At 36.3% G+C, this 17,890-nt stretch overlaps 1 protein-coding gene across 2 annotated transcripts in view; it reads right to left on the bottom strand.

Annotated features, from left to right (window-relative positions):
- The window catches only part of Grm7 (glutamate metabotropic receptor 7), an 837,641-nt gene that overhangs the window by 529,671 nt on the left and 290,080 nt on the right, over window positions 1-17,890 (bottom strand). For both annotated transcript variants that reach the window (XM_027931895.2, XM_027931894.2), the window contains exon 2: window positions 15,049-15,265. In XM_027931895.2, the coding sequence (XP_027787696.1) occupies window positions 15,049-15,265 (217 nt within the window). The remainder of the gene's footprint in view (window positions 1-15,048; window positions 15,266-17,890) is intronic.

The raw sequence follows: 17,890 nt of genomic DNA, 5'->3' as shown, positions 1-17,890 counted from the left end.
GCCACCCAAGCCATTACTTTAATATGAATGTGGTGATCTAAGGCACAGTGAATCTATTCAGAGAAAATAAGCTGCATCCAACTCTTACCTACAACATATGAGAAAATAGAAACTTAATTTTGTTCAATAACATTAAATGAGCACATTAGAAAATATTATAATCTAAAGAAAAGTTGTAATGATAAGCCCATTAGTACAGCTTATCCGTTAGTCCCCAGCCACCTACGATCCTGACTCTACCCTAATGATGTTTTATGTCTCACCATGAAGAGCCCCCTCCATTAGAAATCGGAAAATTGATGCTGGCCAGGTGTGGTGGTGCACACTAATCCCTAGTGAGCCCCTAAACAACTTAGCAAGACCCTGTCTCAAAAAACAAACCAACTAACCCCTGGGTTCAATCTGTAGTACCAAAAAAAAAAAACAAAAACAAAAAAGGAAAGAAAAGAAAAATTGATTCAAACCCTAAAGCTGTATGCAAGCTAACAGTCCATTGTAAGCTGTTTTGTTTTTGTTTCCTATCTCATTTACTTACTGATACATGTTGAACAAAGCATCTATTAGAACAGACTTACTGTAAAATAACACTCCAACCATTCAAAAGTGTGAAGAGTAGAATGAATGCTAAATCCATTACCAGATACTATGGAAAATAATATTCATGACCCTGAAATGAAACTAAATGTTACTACATTTTTGCTAAAAAATAAAATCAGAAGCATCAATAATTTCTGTACCCATTAAGACTTTGAAAACAATATACTCATTTAGTGACTACTCATCAGAATTCCTGTAGTCATAACTCTGACCACTTCACCTTTTCTAAGAGAAATTATCATCCTCTTGATAAGAAATACATCTGGTGTGCTGGTTGATGTTGTTTTTGTGATGCTCAGGATTAAACTCAAGGTCTCTTGCTTGTGTTCTCTTACTGAGCTAAATCCTAGCCCCAGGTTTTAAAATATAGTTAAATCAACAATGAGCACTGACACCTTCGGGAATTGTGTACATAAATCTTTTTTTTTTTTTTTTTTTAAGAAAGAGTGGAGAGAGAGAGAGAGAGAGAGAGAGAGAGAGAGAGAGAGAGAGAGAGAATTTTTTTAATATTTATTTTTTAGTTCTCGGCGGACACAACATCTTTGTTTGTATGTGGTGCTGAGGATTGAACCCGGGCCGCACGCATGCCAGGCGAGCGCGCTACCGCTTGAGCCACATCCCCAGCCCCATAAATCTTTTTAATAATAATTATTTTATGGGGGTGTTTCTAATTATATATATATATATGTATATATACATATATATGTATATATATATGTATATATACATATATACATACATATATATATATATATATATATATATATATATATATATATATATATAATTCTACTGTTAAACAATAATTTTGTTATGGTTTGGTATCACCCAAAAGCTCACGTGTTAGACAAGAAGGTTCAGAGGAGAAATTATTGGGTTGTGAGAGTCTTAAATCAATCAGTGAATTAATTCCCTGATAGGGATTAACTGAGTGGTAACTGAAGTTGTAGGGTGTGGCTGCAGAAGGTGGGAATTGGGGCATGGCTTTGGGGTGTATATTTGTATTTGGCCAGTGGAGTCTCTCTGTTTTCTGATCAACATGTGAGCTGCTTCCCTCTGCCACACTCTTCTGCCATGAGCCCTGAAGAATAGAGTCTGTTCCATGAATTGAGGCCTCTGAAACCATGAGCCAAACAAACCTTTCTTTTTCTACAATAATTCTGATCAGGTCTTTAAGTTGTACAAGCGAAAAAGCTGACTAAAACAAATGTTATTACAATGATGTTGACTCTACTTTAATATTTTCCTTTGTATGTTAATGCTTATACTGTAAGCTCTACTGTTTCTCAAAGGTGTATCCTAGGGCTGAGATTATGGCTCAGTGGTAGAGTACTTGCCTAGCACATGTGAAGTACTGGGTTTGATCCTCAGCACCTCATAAAAATAAATAAAATAAAGGTATTGTATCCATCTAAAAAAAAAAAAGGTGTATCATAGTACTATTGCCTGGAGAGCATAGTGCTAAGTAACACCTACTTAGCAGAAGCTTGCTTGACAACTCCTGTCACCTCTGAAATATTGCTGCAGAGGAACAACAGAGTCCAAGGATTATTGGCTGTTACTACTTGCTGTTCAAGTCATCCAGCCAAAAAAAGTAACAAGAAATATGCATACTTGGAAATAGAAAAAAGCTGGAGCTACTTAAGATCAAGGTCTCTCAAGGTCATTGGATGTGATCTGTGATTAGGATGGCTACTATTACTCCCAGCAATCTAGATCCTCTGCTGCCTGACTATTTGCCTAAAAGTACTAATGCAATTGATGTGGGGCTTTGTAGAATTTTCTATAATCTCTTGAAAGATTTAACAGCAGGAATTCATTTGGCAAATTCAAGGAAAACAGATTCCTTTGTGTAAATCTCTAAGAAGCTACATTTACAGGTATCAAGTTGTTCAAAATACAAAATAATTTAGGAAGTGTTGGCATTCATAAATAGACATTTTGCAAGAAACCAATTATTAATTTAATATATTAATGGAATATCTGTCTCTTCTTTGAAAATATCCATTTGACAAATTCCAGTGCCTACTTTCTTGCCTGTTTTAAGAAATTTTGCATTCTTCTGTGCAGCCACAATTCAAATCTCTATTTTACTTGTTCCAGTGGGGTGGAAAAATGGGAAGCTTCTAGCAAACACAACAAAAAAAAAAAGTGGTGTTTATTGCAGCATGACTACCCAACTTCAATGGAGCACCGAAGTTACATTACAAAATATCTTCTCTTCCTTATTGTGTGTAGCCTTGCGGGGATGAAAAATCAAGGGCTCCTACTTTCCCACAAACCAAATACTGGCAAATGCCATTGCAACTAATTTCCGTTCTTAGATGAGACACTGAAACATGAGCACAACTGGTGCACATTGGTTGCTCTGGACTTCACTTAACTACTTGGTATTGAACCCAGGGGTACTTAATCACTGAGCTACATCCTCACCCCTTTTTATGTTTTATTTAGAGACAAGGTCTTGCTAAATTGCTAAGGACTTCTCTAAGCTGCTTAGGGCCTTGCTAAATTGCTCAGGCTGACTTTGAACTTGTGATCCTCCTGCCTCAGCCTCCCCAGCTGCTGGGATTACAGGTGATACATTTTTTTCCTATTAAAATTTGTCTTTTTGCTACTATCAAAAACTATGGAATTCAGCTGGGCACGGTAGCACAAAAGCCCAGTGGCTCTGGAGGCTGAGGCAGGAGGATCACAAGTTCAAAGCCAGCCTTACCAAAAGTGAGGTGCTAAGCAACTCAGTGAGACCCTGTTTCTAAATAAAATACAAAAAAGGGATGGGATGTCTATTTAACATAATCCTTGAAACTCTAGCCAGAGTAATTAGACAGACAAAATAAATTAGAAGAACTCAAACTATCACTATTTGCTGACATGATTCTATACAAATAAATTCAGCAAAAAAGCAGGATATTAAATCAACACCCACAAATCATATTTGTATATATGTATATGTATATATATATATATTTCTGTATATCAGTGACGAATCCTCTGGAAGAGAAATTAGGAAAACTACTCCATTCACAATAGCTTCAAAAAAAAAATACAATACTTGGGAATCAACTTAATAAAAGAGGTGAAAGACCTCTAAAATGAAACTACAGAATGATAAAGAAAGAAATTAAAGAAGATCTTAGAAGATGAAAAGGTCTCCCCTGTTCTTGGATAGGCAGAATCAATATTGTCAAAATGACCATACTACCAAATGCACTATACATATTTAATGTAATTCTAAACAAAATCCCAATGCCATTCCTCATAGAAATAGAAAAAGCAACCATGAAATTCATTTAGAAAAATAAGAGACCCAGAATAGCCAAAGCAATCCTTAGCAGGAAGAGTGAAGCAGGAGGCATCACAATACCATACCTTAAACCATACTACAGAGCCATAGTAACAAAATGACATGGTATTAGCACCAAAGTAGACATGTAAATCAATGGTACAGAACAGAGGACACAGAGAAAAACCCACATAAATACAGTTATCTCACAGTAGACAAAGGCACAAAAAACACACATTGGAGAAAAGATAGCTTCTTCAACAAATGGTACTGCGAAAACTGGAAATCCATAGGCAGCAAAATGCAACTAAGCCCCTATCTCTCACCATGGATAAAACTCAACTCAAAGTGGATCAAGGACATAGGAATTAGACCAGAGATCCTGTGCCTAATAGAAGAAAAAGTAGGCCTAAACCTTCATCATGTTGGATTAGGCCCCTACTTCCTTAACAAGACTCCTAAACAGCAAGAAATAAAATCAAGAATCAATAAATGGGATGGATTCAAACTGAAAAGTTTCTCAGCAAAAGAAACAAAGAATGAGGTGAAGACAGAACCTACATTTTAGGAGCAAATTTTTGTCATACACACGTCAGTAGAGCACTCATCTCTAGGGTATATAAAGAACTCAAAAAAATTTAAGACCAAAATCACAAATAACCCAATCAATGAATGGGAAAGGAACCGAACTGAACAGACACTTCTCAGAAGAAGGTATCAATCAATCCATCAACAAATATATGAATAAATGTTTAATATCTTTAGCAATTAGAGTAATGCAAATGAAAACTACTCCAAGATTTCATTTCACTCCAGTCAGAATGGCAGCTATTAAGAATACAAGCAACAATAATTGTTGTTGAGGATGTGGGAAAAAGGCACACTCACACATTGCTGGTAGGACTGCAAATTGGTGCAGCCAATCTGGAAAGAAGTATGGAGATTCCTTAGAAAACTTGGAATGGAACTACCATTTGACCCAGCTATCCCACTCCTTGATGTACACCCAAAGAACTTGAGAATAGCATACTACAGTGACACAGCCACATCAATGCTCATAGTAGCACAATTCACAATAGCCAAATTGTGGAACCAATCTAGATGCCTTTAAATAGATGAATGGATAAAAAAGCTGTGGTGTATATATACACAATGGAATATTACTCAGCATTAAAAGAAAATAAAATAAATAAAATAAAATAAAATTAAGGCATTAATTATATTTATTATATATATTATTATATTGGAGAATATCATGCTAATCAAAGTAAGTCAATCCCCAAAAACCAAAGGCCAAATGTTTTCTCTGATAAGTGGATGCTGATCCATAATGGGGGTGGGGAACATGGGAGAAATGGAGGAACTTTGGGCAAAGGGGAGGGAGAAGAGGGGAGGGGGCATGTGGGTAGGGAAGATGGTGGAATGAGATGGACATCATTAGCCTAAGTACATGTATGAAGACATGAAGGGTATGACTCTACTTTGTGTACAACCAGAGAAATGAAAAATTTTGCTCCATTTGTGTACTATGAATTGAAATGCATTCTACTGTCATGTATAATAAATTAGAACAAATAATCAATAAATAAGTAAACAAAAATCAAATAGTGTTGGGGAGTGGCTCAATGGCCAAGTGCCTCTGAGTTCAATCCCTGGTACCCTGAAGTCAAAATTAAAGACAGGCAGTCAGTATAGATAGATAATCTGGTCAGATGAAAGAAATAGAGGCTGATTTATGTCTGGAGATTGCCCCTGAGGAATTAAAATATTCATACCTTTAGAGTTCTTCCTCCACCTTTATCTAGATAATCTGCCCTTGCTCCAACAGGTTGGTAAGGTAACCTGACTCAGGAATTGTCTCTCTCTACAGGGAATTGTAAAAGTTGTTAATTAATGCACTCTGGGCCAGCTTCCTGCCCAGATCACTCCATCTTCACCCCTCCAGCCATTGGCTTCTTACTTTTTAAAAAACAATTAATTAATTAATTAACGCTATTCAAAGTTCCTCTGTTCCTCCCATGCCCCCCACCTCCTCTAGGTTGATTCCACAATTTGGCTATTGTGAACTGTGCTAACTATGAACATTGATGTGGCTGCGCCACTGTAGTATAAGGTTTTTAAGTCTTTGGGGTATAGACCAAGGAGTAGGATAGCTGGGTCAAATGGTTTCCAAGTTTTCTAAGGAATCTCTATACTGCTTTCCATATTGGATGCACCAATGTACAGTCCCACCAGCAATGTATGAGTGTGCCTTTTCCCCCACATCCTTGCCAACATTTGTTATTGTGTGTATTCTTGACAACTGCCATTCTGACTGGAGTGAGATGAAATCAGATAGAGCAATAATGTCCAGGATATAAAGAACTTAAAAAACTTAACACCAAAAGCAAACAAACAAACAACCCAATCAATAAATGGATGAAGGAGATGAACAGACACCTGTCAGAAGAAGATATACTATTGATCAACAAATATATGAAAAGAGGTTCAATATCTCTAGCAATTAGAGAAATGCAAATCAAAACTACTCTAAGATTTCATCTCACTCCAGTCAGAATGCTTCTCACCTTTTGGCCATCCCACGGGAGCATCTCCTGGGCCAATCATGTAAGTAGGACTACAGGAGAGAAATAAGGGTGGAAGAGAGCAGGAGAACAAAGGAAATCTAAGATGTATAAAGGAGGTAAAATGCTGTCACTTATTGGAATACAAGGATATTAGGTACAGCTCCCTTCTCCCTCTTGGGAGAAGTCTGTATTACCCCTTTTTATATGCTTGTCTCGATGTGCTTCTCTGATTTATACTTCAACCTGTGAGGAAGCAGAAATCATCACAGATAACTGGCAGTATCACCCCCTACCCACTGCAAAAAACAAAAACAAAAACAAACAAACAAAAAAGACAAAAAACAAGAACTATGGAATTCAGAATTGGGACTCTTCCCATGAACCTTTTTTGTGTGTGTGTTTATGTGAAAACTTGGAAAAGAAAGTTTCACCTTGAAAACTGGATGTAGCCTCACTAAACAGAGGAAAGAAAGTTTTTGCTTCTATAGTTTATTGGTTATGAAGCTATTATTAGAAAAGCCTAGTTATTTCACAAAGTAAGCCACCACAGGGCAAAAGTGCTTTTCCCTCTCTACTCAGCTGAGGAAGAATTTGTATTGTTCAATAGGATTTCTTATACTTGAATCTATATTCCTTTAAATTGCATTTTTAACCACCATGCCTGAGTCTCATAGGAATCCTCTCCTTAGCACATGCATCAGATGATAGTCAAAGTCAAGAAGGCAAATAGAGACTCATTTCACCTTAAGATCTTATCAAGTTTGCCATATTTACAAGATGTAGGAAAGATATGTAAAAGAGAAAAGAAGGAATAGGTAAAATATGCTCTTCGACTGTTTACTTCCTTATGCAGCAAAAACAGTCTGCCAACATTTATTTCCAGACCCCTGCCACCAACCTCAGTCTTATTACCTGGGAGGAACCCATTCTCTGCAAATAGAATGAAATGCCTAGAACAAGACAGACAGTGTTCTCAATATACATGTGAGAATTTTGCAATCCAGAGAATAAATATGCTGGTTCCCAATTAGTTACCTAAGAAATCAAGGCCAGAACTTCAAGCTCCTGGTTTAAAATCCAAATCATTTTCAGGAATAGTTACCATGTTGCTTGGAAAAAAATTTTACATCATTGTAATTCAAGAGCCATAACATTTTTCAAAGCAATGGTATTTCTCTTATAACTTTTAAGAATGCAAATACATGATTTGGGGTTTTTAACATGCTTCTCTCTTCCTAGAATGTCATCCATAACCCTCTTTAGGGCAGCTTATTTTTTGGCCAACTCCACTACCTTTGGGGCTTGTTAAGAGTCTACCTTCTTCCAGAGTTCTCCCTTGCAGCATGCCTCAGGCTGTGTTCATTGCTCTACTTTTGTATTTCAACTCTTTGAATGTCAAGGGTTGTTTTTCTTTTTGTCTTGTGATTGTCAATACTGTAATTATTACTTAATGTAACAATTCCAAAAGAATAACTTGCCTAAAAGAAGGTATTTAGATTTAAATTACATGAGCAAAGTTATAACACTAGATGCCCTGTTCTAGTGTTTTCCTCCTATGAAGTCAGTTTATTATAGCAGATTAACAATTACTTTAGAAAATAAGAAATGTAAAACCTTTCAACAGTTTCACTGAACCAATTATAGCTTCAGGCTCATCACCACTCATATCATGAACATATTATTTTGAAATTTCATTTGTGTTTATTGAACCCAGCCTGTATTGTTCACTGTACTGGGTATGAGTGTTGAAGGTCAAATACAATTCACTATCTGCCTTTCTGATTGGAGCAGATAGCAAGGCAGATCATCATGATGAAATTCAATGAATTCTCTTTCAGAGTTATACATAGGTTATCAGGGAACTCCTAGAAGACATCCCTAATTGTTTTAATGAAGGTTGCAGGCAAACCAAAACTTCAAGTCTGTCCAAACTGAGCAGAAAAGTAATTTACTTATGTTAGATAATGCACAGAATCACTACAGAGGCCAGGAATCCAAAATCAGAATATGAGTCGATATGAAGTAGGCTGTTGGAATCCAAGCCAAAAACAAATAGAAACAAAGCTGGCTTGGTACTGTTTTGGTTTCTCCTAAAAATGGGAAATTAGAGACTGTACTACTATAGCCAACTGATGCTAAGAAAATTGATATTACTGCTCCTGTTGGGACAAATTGGGTTTTCCATTGCCCTCCCTTCTTTGTTTTCCTAGAGCTTGATTCATTCGTGGCAGTTACCATGGCTAGTAAAGATATGATAAGGACAGGACTCTCTGGCCTTTGTGGCTCTACCATGATACACAGGCTTATTCATTGATCAGAACTTCTGCAACATGGTTATTCCTTAAGAATATATTCGTGGATTTAAACATGTTGTGTTGTTACAGAGACAAATGTATACATCACAATCCAAAATGTGACCATGAAGGAAGACTGGGTAAGAGATAGTTCTCTCTAGGCATTATGTTTTGAAAAAATAAATTGGAGTTAGCTGGAAGTCAAGGCAGAAAGCAGAGCATTTGCAAAGGTTCAGGATATTCTGGTACCTACAAGAAGGGTGAATGTGACTGATTTTAGAGTATAAGAATGGGGCTCAAGGTGGGGATTACAGAAGTTTAAGTGTAGGAATGAGACTGGAGATTAAAGCAGATACCAGGTCATAAAGTTCCTTATGATCCACGCTAAACAGCTTTACTTAATCCTCTGTGGAATGGGAAGCCAGGGAATGATACTGAATATACTAAAATGACTGTGTTTCAGAAAGATGATCTACATAGCTGATTGGATGCTATGTTGGAACAGTTATTCTGAAAGGAAAGATCGTTGCACCTATAAATTCAGATGAATAAAATGAGTCCCCAAACTAAGGCAATTGTAATAATGATGGGCAGAAAGGAACATACTCAAGAGGGGCTAGCAAACTGAGCATGGGTTAAAATCTAAAAATGTGCCGACCGTTGAGGACCCAAACCCAAATCAAATGTAGTCTCTTCCTGAGGAACTGACAGCTCAGTTCCAAACATTCTTAAAGATAAATTATATTGTAAGAGTTTTTGTGATGAATGTTTAAAATAAGTCCTTGAATGTCTAATGTCTATATATAAGCTGGGACCACTCAATACCACATAAGGGATGTAATCCATCTAGATAATAAAATCTGTTAACTTTTCTATATTCACCATAGAAAAGAACAACAACAATAAAAAAACAAAAAGGAAAAGAAAAGAAAAATCCTCAAAGTCAAAGTCAACATAGATGGTGGTATTGGGAATTAAAGCTTTGCACCATATCACTATGAATTTTATAAGGGAATGGCAAGAGGGAATGATGGTATAGACGGGAACATACTCAAGAGGTGCTAGATCGAGGGCACCTGTAATAAATCAAAGTGAACAGATACAATATTACATATTAAAAGTGCTTCCTTTACCTATTTTTAAAGGCAAAGGAGAAAAAATATGATTCTTCCTTTCTTTTCTCTTTCTCTTAAGAAATAATGTTTGTTTTCTATATACCAGGAATGATGCTAGATAAGAAGGATACAAGACTTCTCCTTGCCCTAATAAGACTGACAATTAACAATGCATACAATGACACAGAACTTTTATATATGAAGAAAAGAGACATACAATGTTATAAAATCCCATAAGAACTGTACATGGTGGTGCACACCTGTAATCCCAGTGGTTTAGGAGACTGAGGCAGGAAGATTACAAGTTCAAAGCTAGCCTCAGCAAATTATGATGCCCTAAGCAACTTGGCAAGAACCTGTGTCAAAATAAAAAATAAAAAGAGCCGAGGATGTAGCTCAATGGTTAAGCACCCCTGGCTTTAATTCCCAATACCAAAAAACAAAAAACCTCACATGAAGCAAATCCAACTAGATCCTAAGATCAGAAAAACTGAAGAATAAATAATAGTTAATACTATTAAATAATAAATAATAGTTAATACATGGAGGCTTCAACTCCAAGGAAAAAATATTCTAGGTCAAGATAAATTATTAATTCAAAAGATGCTTCAGAGTTTATCTGAAAACCAATAATTACTTTATAAGACCAACTGAAATAATTATATGAAGTGATTGCAATGGAATATCAAAAGGAGAGTTTGAGTGTTCTTTTAGGTTTTGAAAAATTGGCAAGTCAGTGGCAAATCATTACTATTTGTGACACACTTTCTAGCAGCAGCCCCGGAATACTCCTGGAAATTGTCTCATAGACTGTGAGAGTCATATATGTATTTGGTAATCTTAAAATCCTTGAATTGAATTTGGTTCAAAGGATCTAGACCTTATTACTTCCTCATGTTATCATCAACATTAACTTTGACCTTCATTTAGAAAAAGGAGTCTCTATGTCCACAGGAGTCCAGTTACATTATTATGTGGACCTGAATTTTAGAGCATACAGGGAGTGAATTTTCTCTCATTCCCTGCAATATTAAGCAATAAATTGCTTTTGTTGACATTGCATGTGTATCCATTACAGGGCAATTTATGCAAATACAACTGTTTTATTACAAAATCTCATCATCTGAGAAAATCGTGTTACAGTCCTCTTTGAAAGTTCAACATGAAGCAGTTTCTGTGTTTATTTAAATCTTCCAGGACCATCCACAAGAGAACAATTATTGAGGCTCTCTTGGATGGCTTAGAAAAATTGTGAATGGGCATCTGTGTTCCAAATAAATTATATGACTCCTGTTAAAGCACAGATTCTTTTCTCTGATGTGATTATCTTGATTTGCTTTAACCCAGAATGACATGACAGAGCTCATCATGCTCTGCTACCAGGTGCAGGGCAGAGATAGCTCCACTCTGGGTTCTAAGTACCTGCTACCTGAAGACTTAAGTCAGAAGGAAATTTTGAAGCTAGAGCATTCTAAAAGGGAAAAGACATTTATAAATGAGAATTACAATCCTCCAAGTCACTCTGTTTAGAGAGAATGGAATTGAACTCCTTCAGCCTGCTCCCAGCATACAGAAACAACAGGATTGAGCCTGTGCTTGCTTACTGTCTCTCTTATACGTGTGTGTGCGCGCACACACACACACACACACACACACTCCACACACTCATGGGAGATCATGAATAGCTCACCTCCTCTTCTTATACTTCTTATTTGGTGAAAGCAAATTAATAAGAATAGTAATTAGCTTATGAAATAAAGAACCTTGTAATTACAACTAAAGGCAGATATCATCTATCACTCTGGTTATTTTCCAACTATTCAAATTCAAAGAGTAACTGTCCATATCCAGTGTGATCCACTAATGGTCAGATATTGTTGGATATTTAAATGCTTTCCCTATGTCTTCTGTAATTTACCAGCCTGAGGAAGCAGGCACCATGAATCTATGAAGAAGCCAAGGCTTGCAAAATTAAACCCTGTATCAAAGTGTTTATAATAAAAAATATTGGAGTTTAATATTCAAATACAGGTCTTTCTGGCACCAGAACCAGTGAGCTTGCTCATTTCTGCACTTTACTTACACACACACACACACACACACACACAGTGAATTTGTGTCCTTGAGGGTCAATTTCAAGAGTCAGCAGATAAGGAAAGAAGTGTACATTTAATATTATCTCAAATATTCCATCAACCAGTTGGGTGTAGTAGCACAAACCTGTAATCCCAATGACTCAGGAGGCTGAGGCAATAGGATCGCAAGTTCAAGGCCAGCCTCAGCAACTTAGAAAGACTTCTAGCAATTTAGCTAGATCCTAGAAAGACCAGAGATGTAGTTAATAGGTAAGAGGATGCCTGAGTTTAGTTATCAATATTAACATATCCCTTACCTGTAAGAATACTTATAGGAAATTCCAATAGAGCAAGTTTTCCTTTTCTCTTTCAGAAATATAATATATTCCTCTTTCTTTCACTAGATATCAGAGAAAATAATTATATATTTTTTAGAAGTCATGGGATATAAATACATATCTTTAAATACTAGAATAACCTTTGGAGTCACAAGATCCTCACATTGAAAGAGGTCCACAGAAATGAAACCAAATGAACCTTCCAATTTTTTGAGGCCATACTCACATGGAGTATGATACAAATTACAATTTCCCCTTCCCTCCTTCTTTCCCACCCTGTCATTTCTTATTATATAAGTATATAAGTTAATTCATTCAGATTAATTGCTCATATGATATAATTCCAATTAATTTTATTATGAACATCTCCAAGTACCATCATACTATGAGGAACTAATGTTCAGGACATCCCCTGAAGCTGAACCTTCAGTGTTCTCTCAAACTTCTACAGCAGCACATGGCTTTTAACTGATCCTCATCCCCAAGAGAAAATATTCTCAGATTGAAGGATTTCATTCAAAATGATGTCCTAAGATACAATTTTTATTTTGGAACCGGGGCATTTCAATGAATGATTGGATAAAAAAAAACACATTTTGAGGGAGTTCAGACCACATTACAAGGGCTGCTCATTTTTGCAAAGTCATTAATTAGAAATCCCTGATATTATATCTTAAATTTCCACAGTGACACTAGGAAAACATAACTGTATGAACCCCATCAATGATCTGTCTTTAGAATACACTCTTTTATAAAGACTCAGAACAAAGATATGACTTGGTCCTAAAGGAAGAAAAAAACATCCTTTACTGAATAATCAGCATGATTTTGACCTTATAAACCTATAAAGTTTGTAATAGAATAGTTATAATTCTTTCTTTGCTTTATCGAATACAAAGTTCAGTATTAAATTTGAGTATCTGAAATTCATCTATGAGCTCTATCTTACTATATTTACCCATATTCTCTCTTGATCTTATCTATTTGCTTCTATTCTGATATTTTAGGTATTTCTCTATGTCAGCCTCTAGTCATATTGTGATCAAAGCAGGATTCAAAGAAATAAAGAAATAAAAACAGTCATCCTAAATGAATAGGTATATCTTTGGGGACTCATGAAGTCAGTTGTTAATGAATCCTATAAATCATAGCATGGCACAAGGCCAGGGTTAAGATTTCTATACTAATCAGAAAGTTTTTAGCTAAATTACACTCAATATTTCTCCATCAGGAACACAGCAGTTAAGGCCATAGTAATGAATGAGACAGACAGGGTCTCCTGTTAGAGCCTGAGGGACAAAGTAAGGGCAAAAACAAGAAGAAATTATATTAACACAAGATAAGAGCTATGGAGGAAGATGCTATACCAAGCCAACAGGACCAAGGATGGTGGGTGAATATGTGTGGTCAAACGTAGAAATGATGTTCAGGATGATACAAATCTCTGATGAATTTTGAAATAAGAGCTAATAATGATGCACTGAATTAAAAATAAGATTTACAACCAAACCTTAGCCCCCTTCTTCCAGCAGCCACATGCAGATACATCAGCCATATTTTAAAAAAAGACATATCTTAATATACATGTTATCTGGGAGTCAAATACTCAAAGCTCTGTCTTCAAAACTTGTGATGTCTTTCCTCATCAAATACAACTCTTTCTTTCTTCATGATTAATTAATTAATTTTGCAGTATTGGGGATTGAACTCAGGGGTGCTCTTCCAATAAGCTCTATTACTAGCCCTTTGAATAATGATAATAATAATAATCACAATTATTATTATTATTTGAAATTTGGATATGGTCTTAGTAAGTCCAAGCTAACCTCAAACTTGCAATCCCCCTGCTTCAGCCTCCTGAGTCACTGGGATTATAGGTGTGTACCACCACACCCACCTTGGACTCTGTTTCTATTGCCCTGTTAATTTGTTCACATTTATAGTCCATTAACCACAGTAGTCAACAATCATTTCAAGTGAATAAATTTTTTACAAACAAAACTGAATTTAAGCTTATTTGAGCATAAGAACTATATAGAAATTTCCAACCATGCACACACACCCACATATACAACACACACACACACACATATACACACATTTACTATATCCAATATTTCAGTATGTGGAAACCTGAATATTTATTGTCAAAATTCCTAAAGTGAGAATTTTGTCTCATTTTCTAGAACATGCCAGTAGCCAATATTTGAACCTATTACTTCCAATTTGAGTTGAATAGACAAACATTAAAGAATCCTAAGTTTCACTAAATAAAACTGTCTTTATTAGAATAATCTAAAGTCCAAAAGGTTAAATACATTGTACAACCTGGATAATTTATTTTGTTTTGTCTTAGTCATTCAGCAGCATTACTGTTAGTCTTCAAATCAAAATGGAACTGTGATAGGGTTCACCTAATTCTAAACCATTCTGCCCATTTTGGAAATGTATCCATGCAGAGGCACATCCAGCATATTCTCAGGTTTCTACATAGACTGGAATCTATCATCTGACAGAAGTAAGATATCAATTATAGTACCTATTTTCTTCTGTTCATTTCTACTGGTACTTAGGGGACCTTAGTTTCACACCTTTGAAAATCTCTCTGAAAATAGCAGCATGTTATAAACAAAGATGTTACAATTGTGGTTTGCAGGATTTCGGGAATGTGAGTGTGAGATGGGGTGACTCTCTGTAGTGTTCACTCAATGATGTCTAAAAGGAACCCTACAAGCCATTTGAAAAGGGTAACTTGGTGACCACAATTGCTTCCTACCTGCCTCTTTTGAAATCTGTGTGAAGGATTCAACACCTTTTTCTCCATAACTTCCTTCAGATGCGAGAGTAGACACATAGTTCCAGCCAAGGGCCTTTACGATGTCTACCATGGCCTGGGCTTGAAAGGAATCAGGTGGGACCACACGGGAGAAGAAGTCATACCGCCGGTCATCACTGAGCTCCGGTGCTGTGGATGCATAACTAATCTGAGGGATCTGAAAAAAAGAAAGCACCACAAGAGAGCATATGGTCAGGATAGGAGCAACTCATTAATATTTATGACAGGTTACGCAAAGTACAGAGCAGGAACAGTAAAGGGGGTATGTGTTGGGCCATATTACCCTCATGTCATCTTAGACCACCTAACTATGACTACTTCTTTGCAGTACAGAAGTGTTGTTGAAGTCTTGCCCTTTCATTTTCCCTCTTAGAAGGAAAGGTTGATGATAGCATGAAAATTTCAAGGTCAGGGTTGTGGTTGGTTAGGAGAAAAGCATTTATGCCCATTCTACTCAATATTTTATATTCCCCTTCATGCTTTCCTTCTTAACAACAATAGAAATAAAAGCATAATACCCTAACTGGACTGTATTCAGAGCTTGGTTTAGTTGATACAGCTTTTGAATATTTAGGAATATAATTAGCCATTTTTTCACTGATTAAGTCCTGGAGACCTGCAAGGAAATATCCGAGTAAGCTACATGAATTGTCTAATTGAGTCTTCACAAGAATGGCACAAAGCAGCTCAGCCCCAGGCAAAGGCATTTCTTGCTCAGAAGAAGCCTTAGCCCTGCAGCCCTTCCTGGCTTACGTCCACATTTCTCAGCAAACTACCTGTTACCTGCAGGAGAAATGTAAGCCCAAAATGCCAAAAAGAAAAGCAGAAGTTACCCTGAAGTGGGAGACTTTTGTGACCCTTATATACACCAGATCCTGGAACTTAGGATGATAAGGATAATCACCAGTAACCATAAAATCTGTAAGAACAGGCCCCAGTTAGAACCAGTCATTTTGGACCAAAATGATCTAGAGTGGTCATGGCAGTGGGGACTTGATAGTCTGATACCATTGTGCTGTCATTCAAAAGATAAGAGGTGGACCTGGAGGAGACTCTCTGGAAACTTCTCTGGGATCCCCAATTAAACTGGAGGGGAGGAGAGACACACTGTCCCTCTTCTCTCTGGGAGGTCCCACTCTTCTCCCTCTTTTCCCCTTTCCTATTCTTTCTAATAAACTCATGCCTGTTACTCCAAAAAACATGTCTGAAATCCTTTTGGCCTGATTGCAAACAAGGTTTAAAGGGGGGAGGGTCTCTGTGACTACCTCAGCTTTGTGTGGGCCCATGCCCTGTAACAGAAGGTCACTGGATAACAATCAAATGGCTTCCCTTAGCCCAGGTAGTATCTCTTTTTTTAGGAGCATAAGTGATATGATTACGTGAGTAGTCTTGATACCTTGATTTTAGCCAAATCAAATTATATAAATAAAGAAACTGCATTTAAAAAGACTTGCCTACACTCTCAAACAACCTAAGGCAATCCCAAAAATAGGCCTGGATGAGGAATCTTGTTTGGAAACTAATGCCAGGAACCCTATGCTAGTTACTTCTACAATACACTAAACACACACACACACACACACACACACACACACACACACCATTTTTTCTCTTAGCTCCAGCAAGTACTAAAGTATGATTAGTATAATTTGTATGTAAGAACAATCAACTCTAACAATATTCTGCTTGAAAACTCTTTCAGTACTTAACCCTGATTTATCATAATGATTTCTCAGATATCTAAAATACAGTTATAATCTGTGTTCAGATTGTGTTCAACAGTCAATCTAGTTTGGCCCCAACATGCCAAAGCTAAAGTCAAAATGCCCCTTTGAGCCCTGCATGCTCTTCAATATTAACCTTTTTGCCTTTTTCTCTTTTTGTCTTTTGGCTGAATGTATCCATATGACAATGTTTAAGGCCAGTTATCACTTCTTTAAACATCATTTCTTCACTGTTCAGCTTCAAAGTCAAGTCATGCTGCCTTGACATCATATCACCCACCACTATTTTCCTTGTATCAGAACTGTGCTGCAGTTCTACTATACAGCCAGTTGGGGGATGGCTCACTGCCCCTGACTCAAAGCCAATGCAGAATGAGGAGGCCTCAATATCATTGGATGGATCTTTACCTGAGCAACTATTCTATCAGTACAGTATACTAAATCAAGACTATACTATACCATGCTATTCTATTATTCTACTAAACTATAGCAGACTACTTTATTACTATATTATACTATATCATATTATTCTATTTCTACATTACTGTATCACATGCTATTCTATTACTAAAGTGTATTACAACGTACTATCCCATTGCTATGCTATTCTATATCAATGCTAAACTATTTCATACTATTCCATCACTGTGCTATATCAACACTATACTATATCATACTATTCAATTACTACACTATATTATATCATATTATTCTATTTTTACAATATACTATATAATGCTACTCTATTATCAACTTGTTTTGACAAAAGTAGAGAATTAAGAAAAGAATATGAAAAAAAGAAGAAGAATATGAGCCTGTCTTAGGTCATAAAGTTGTAGAGATCCCTACTCAAACACTGCAAATGTCTAAACTCTTAATTTTGCTAAACTGTTACTAAGATGTTTTAATAATAACCAGAACATGAGGAAAGCCAGTATATTATGGAAGTCCAGGCTGATTTCTGCCCACAGCACAGACTAAATAGTCATTAAAAGTTATTTTGTTAGTCATTCTTAGACTCTGTTTAGACATTTTATTTAAATTCCTTGGTAGAAATG

Source organism: Marmota flaviventris, chromosome 20 (genome assembly GCF_047511675.1).
Source record: "Marmota flaviventris isolate mMarFla1 chromosome 20, mMarFla1.hap1, whole genome shotgun sequence".
Classification (NCBI taxonomy): domain Eukaryota; kingdom Metazoa; phylum Chordata; class Mammalia; order Rodentia; family Sciuridae; genus Marmota; species Marmota flaviventris.
The sequence above is the reverse complement of the archived record's forward strand: the minus strand, read 5'-3'. Positions and strand labels throughout refer to the sequence as shown.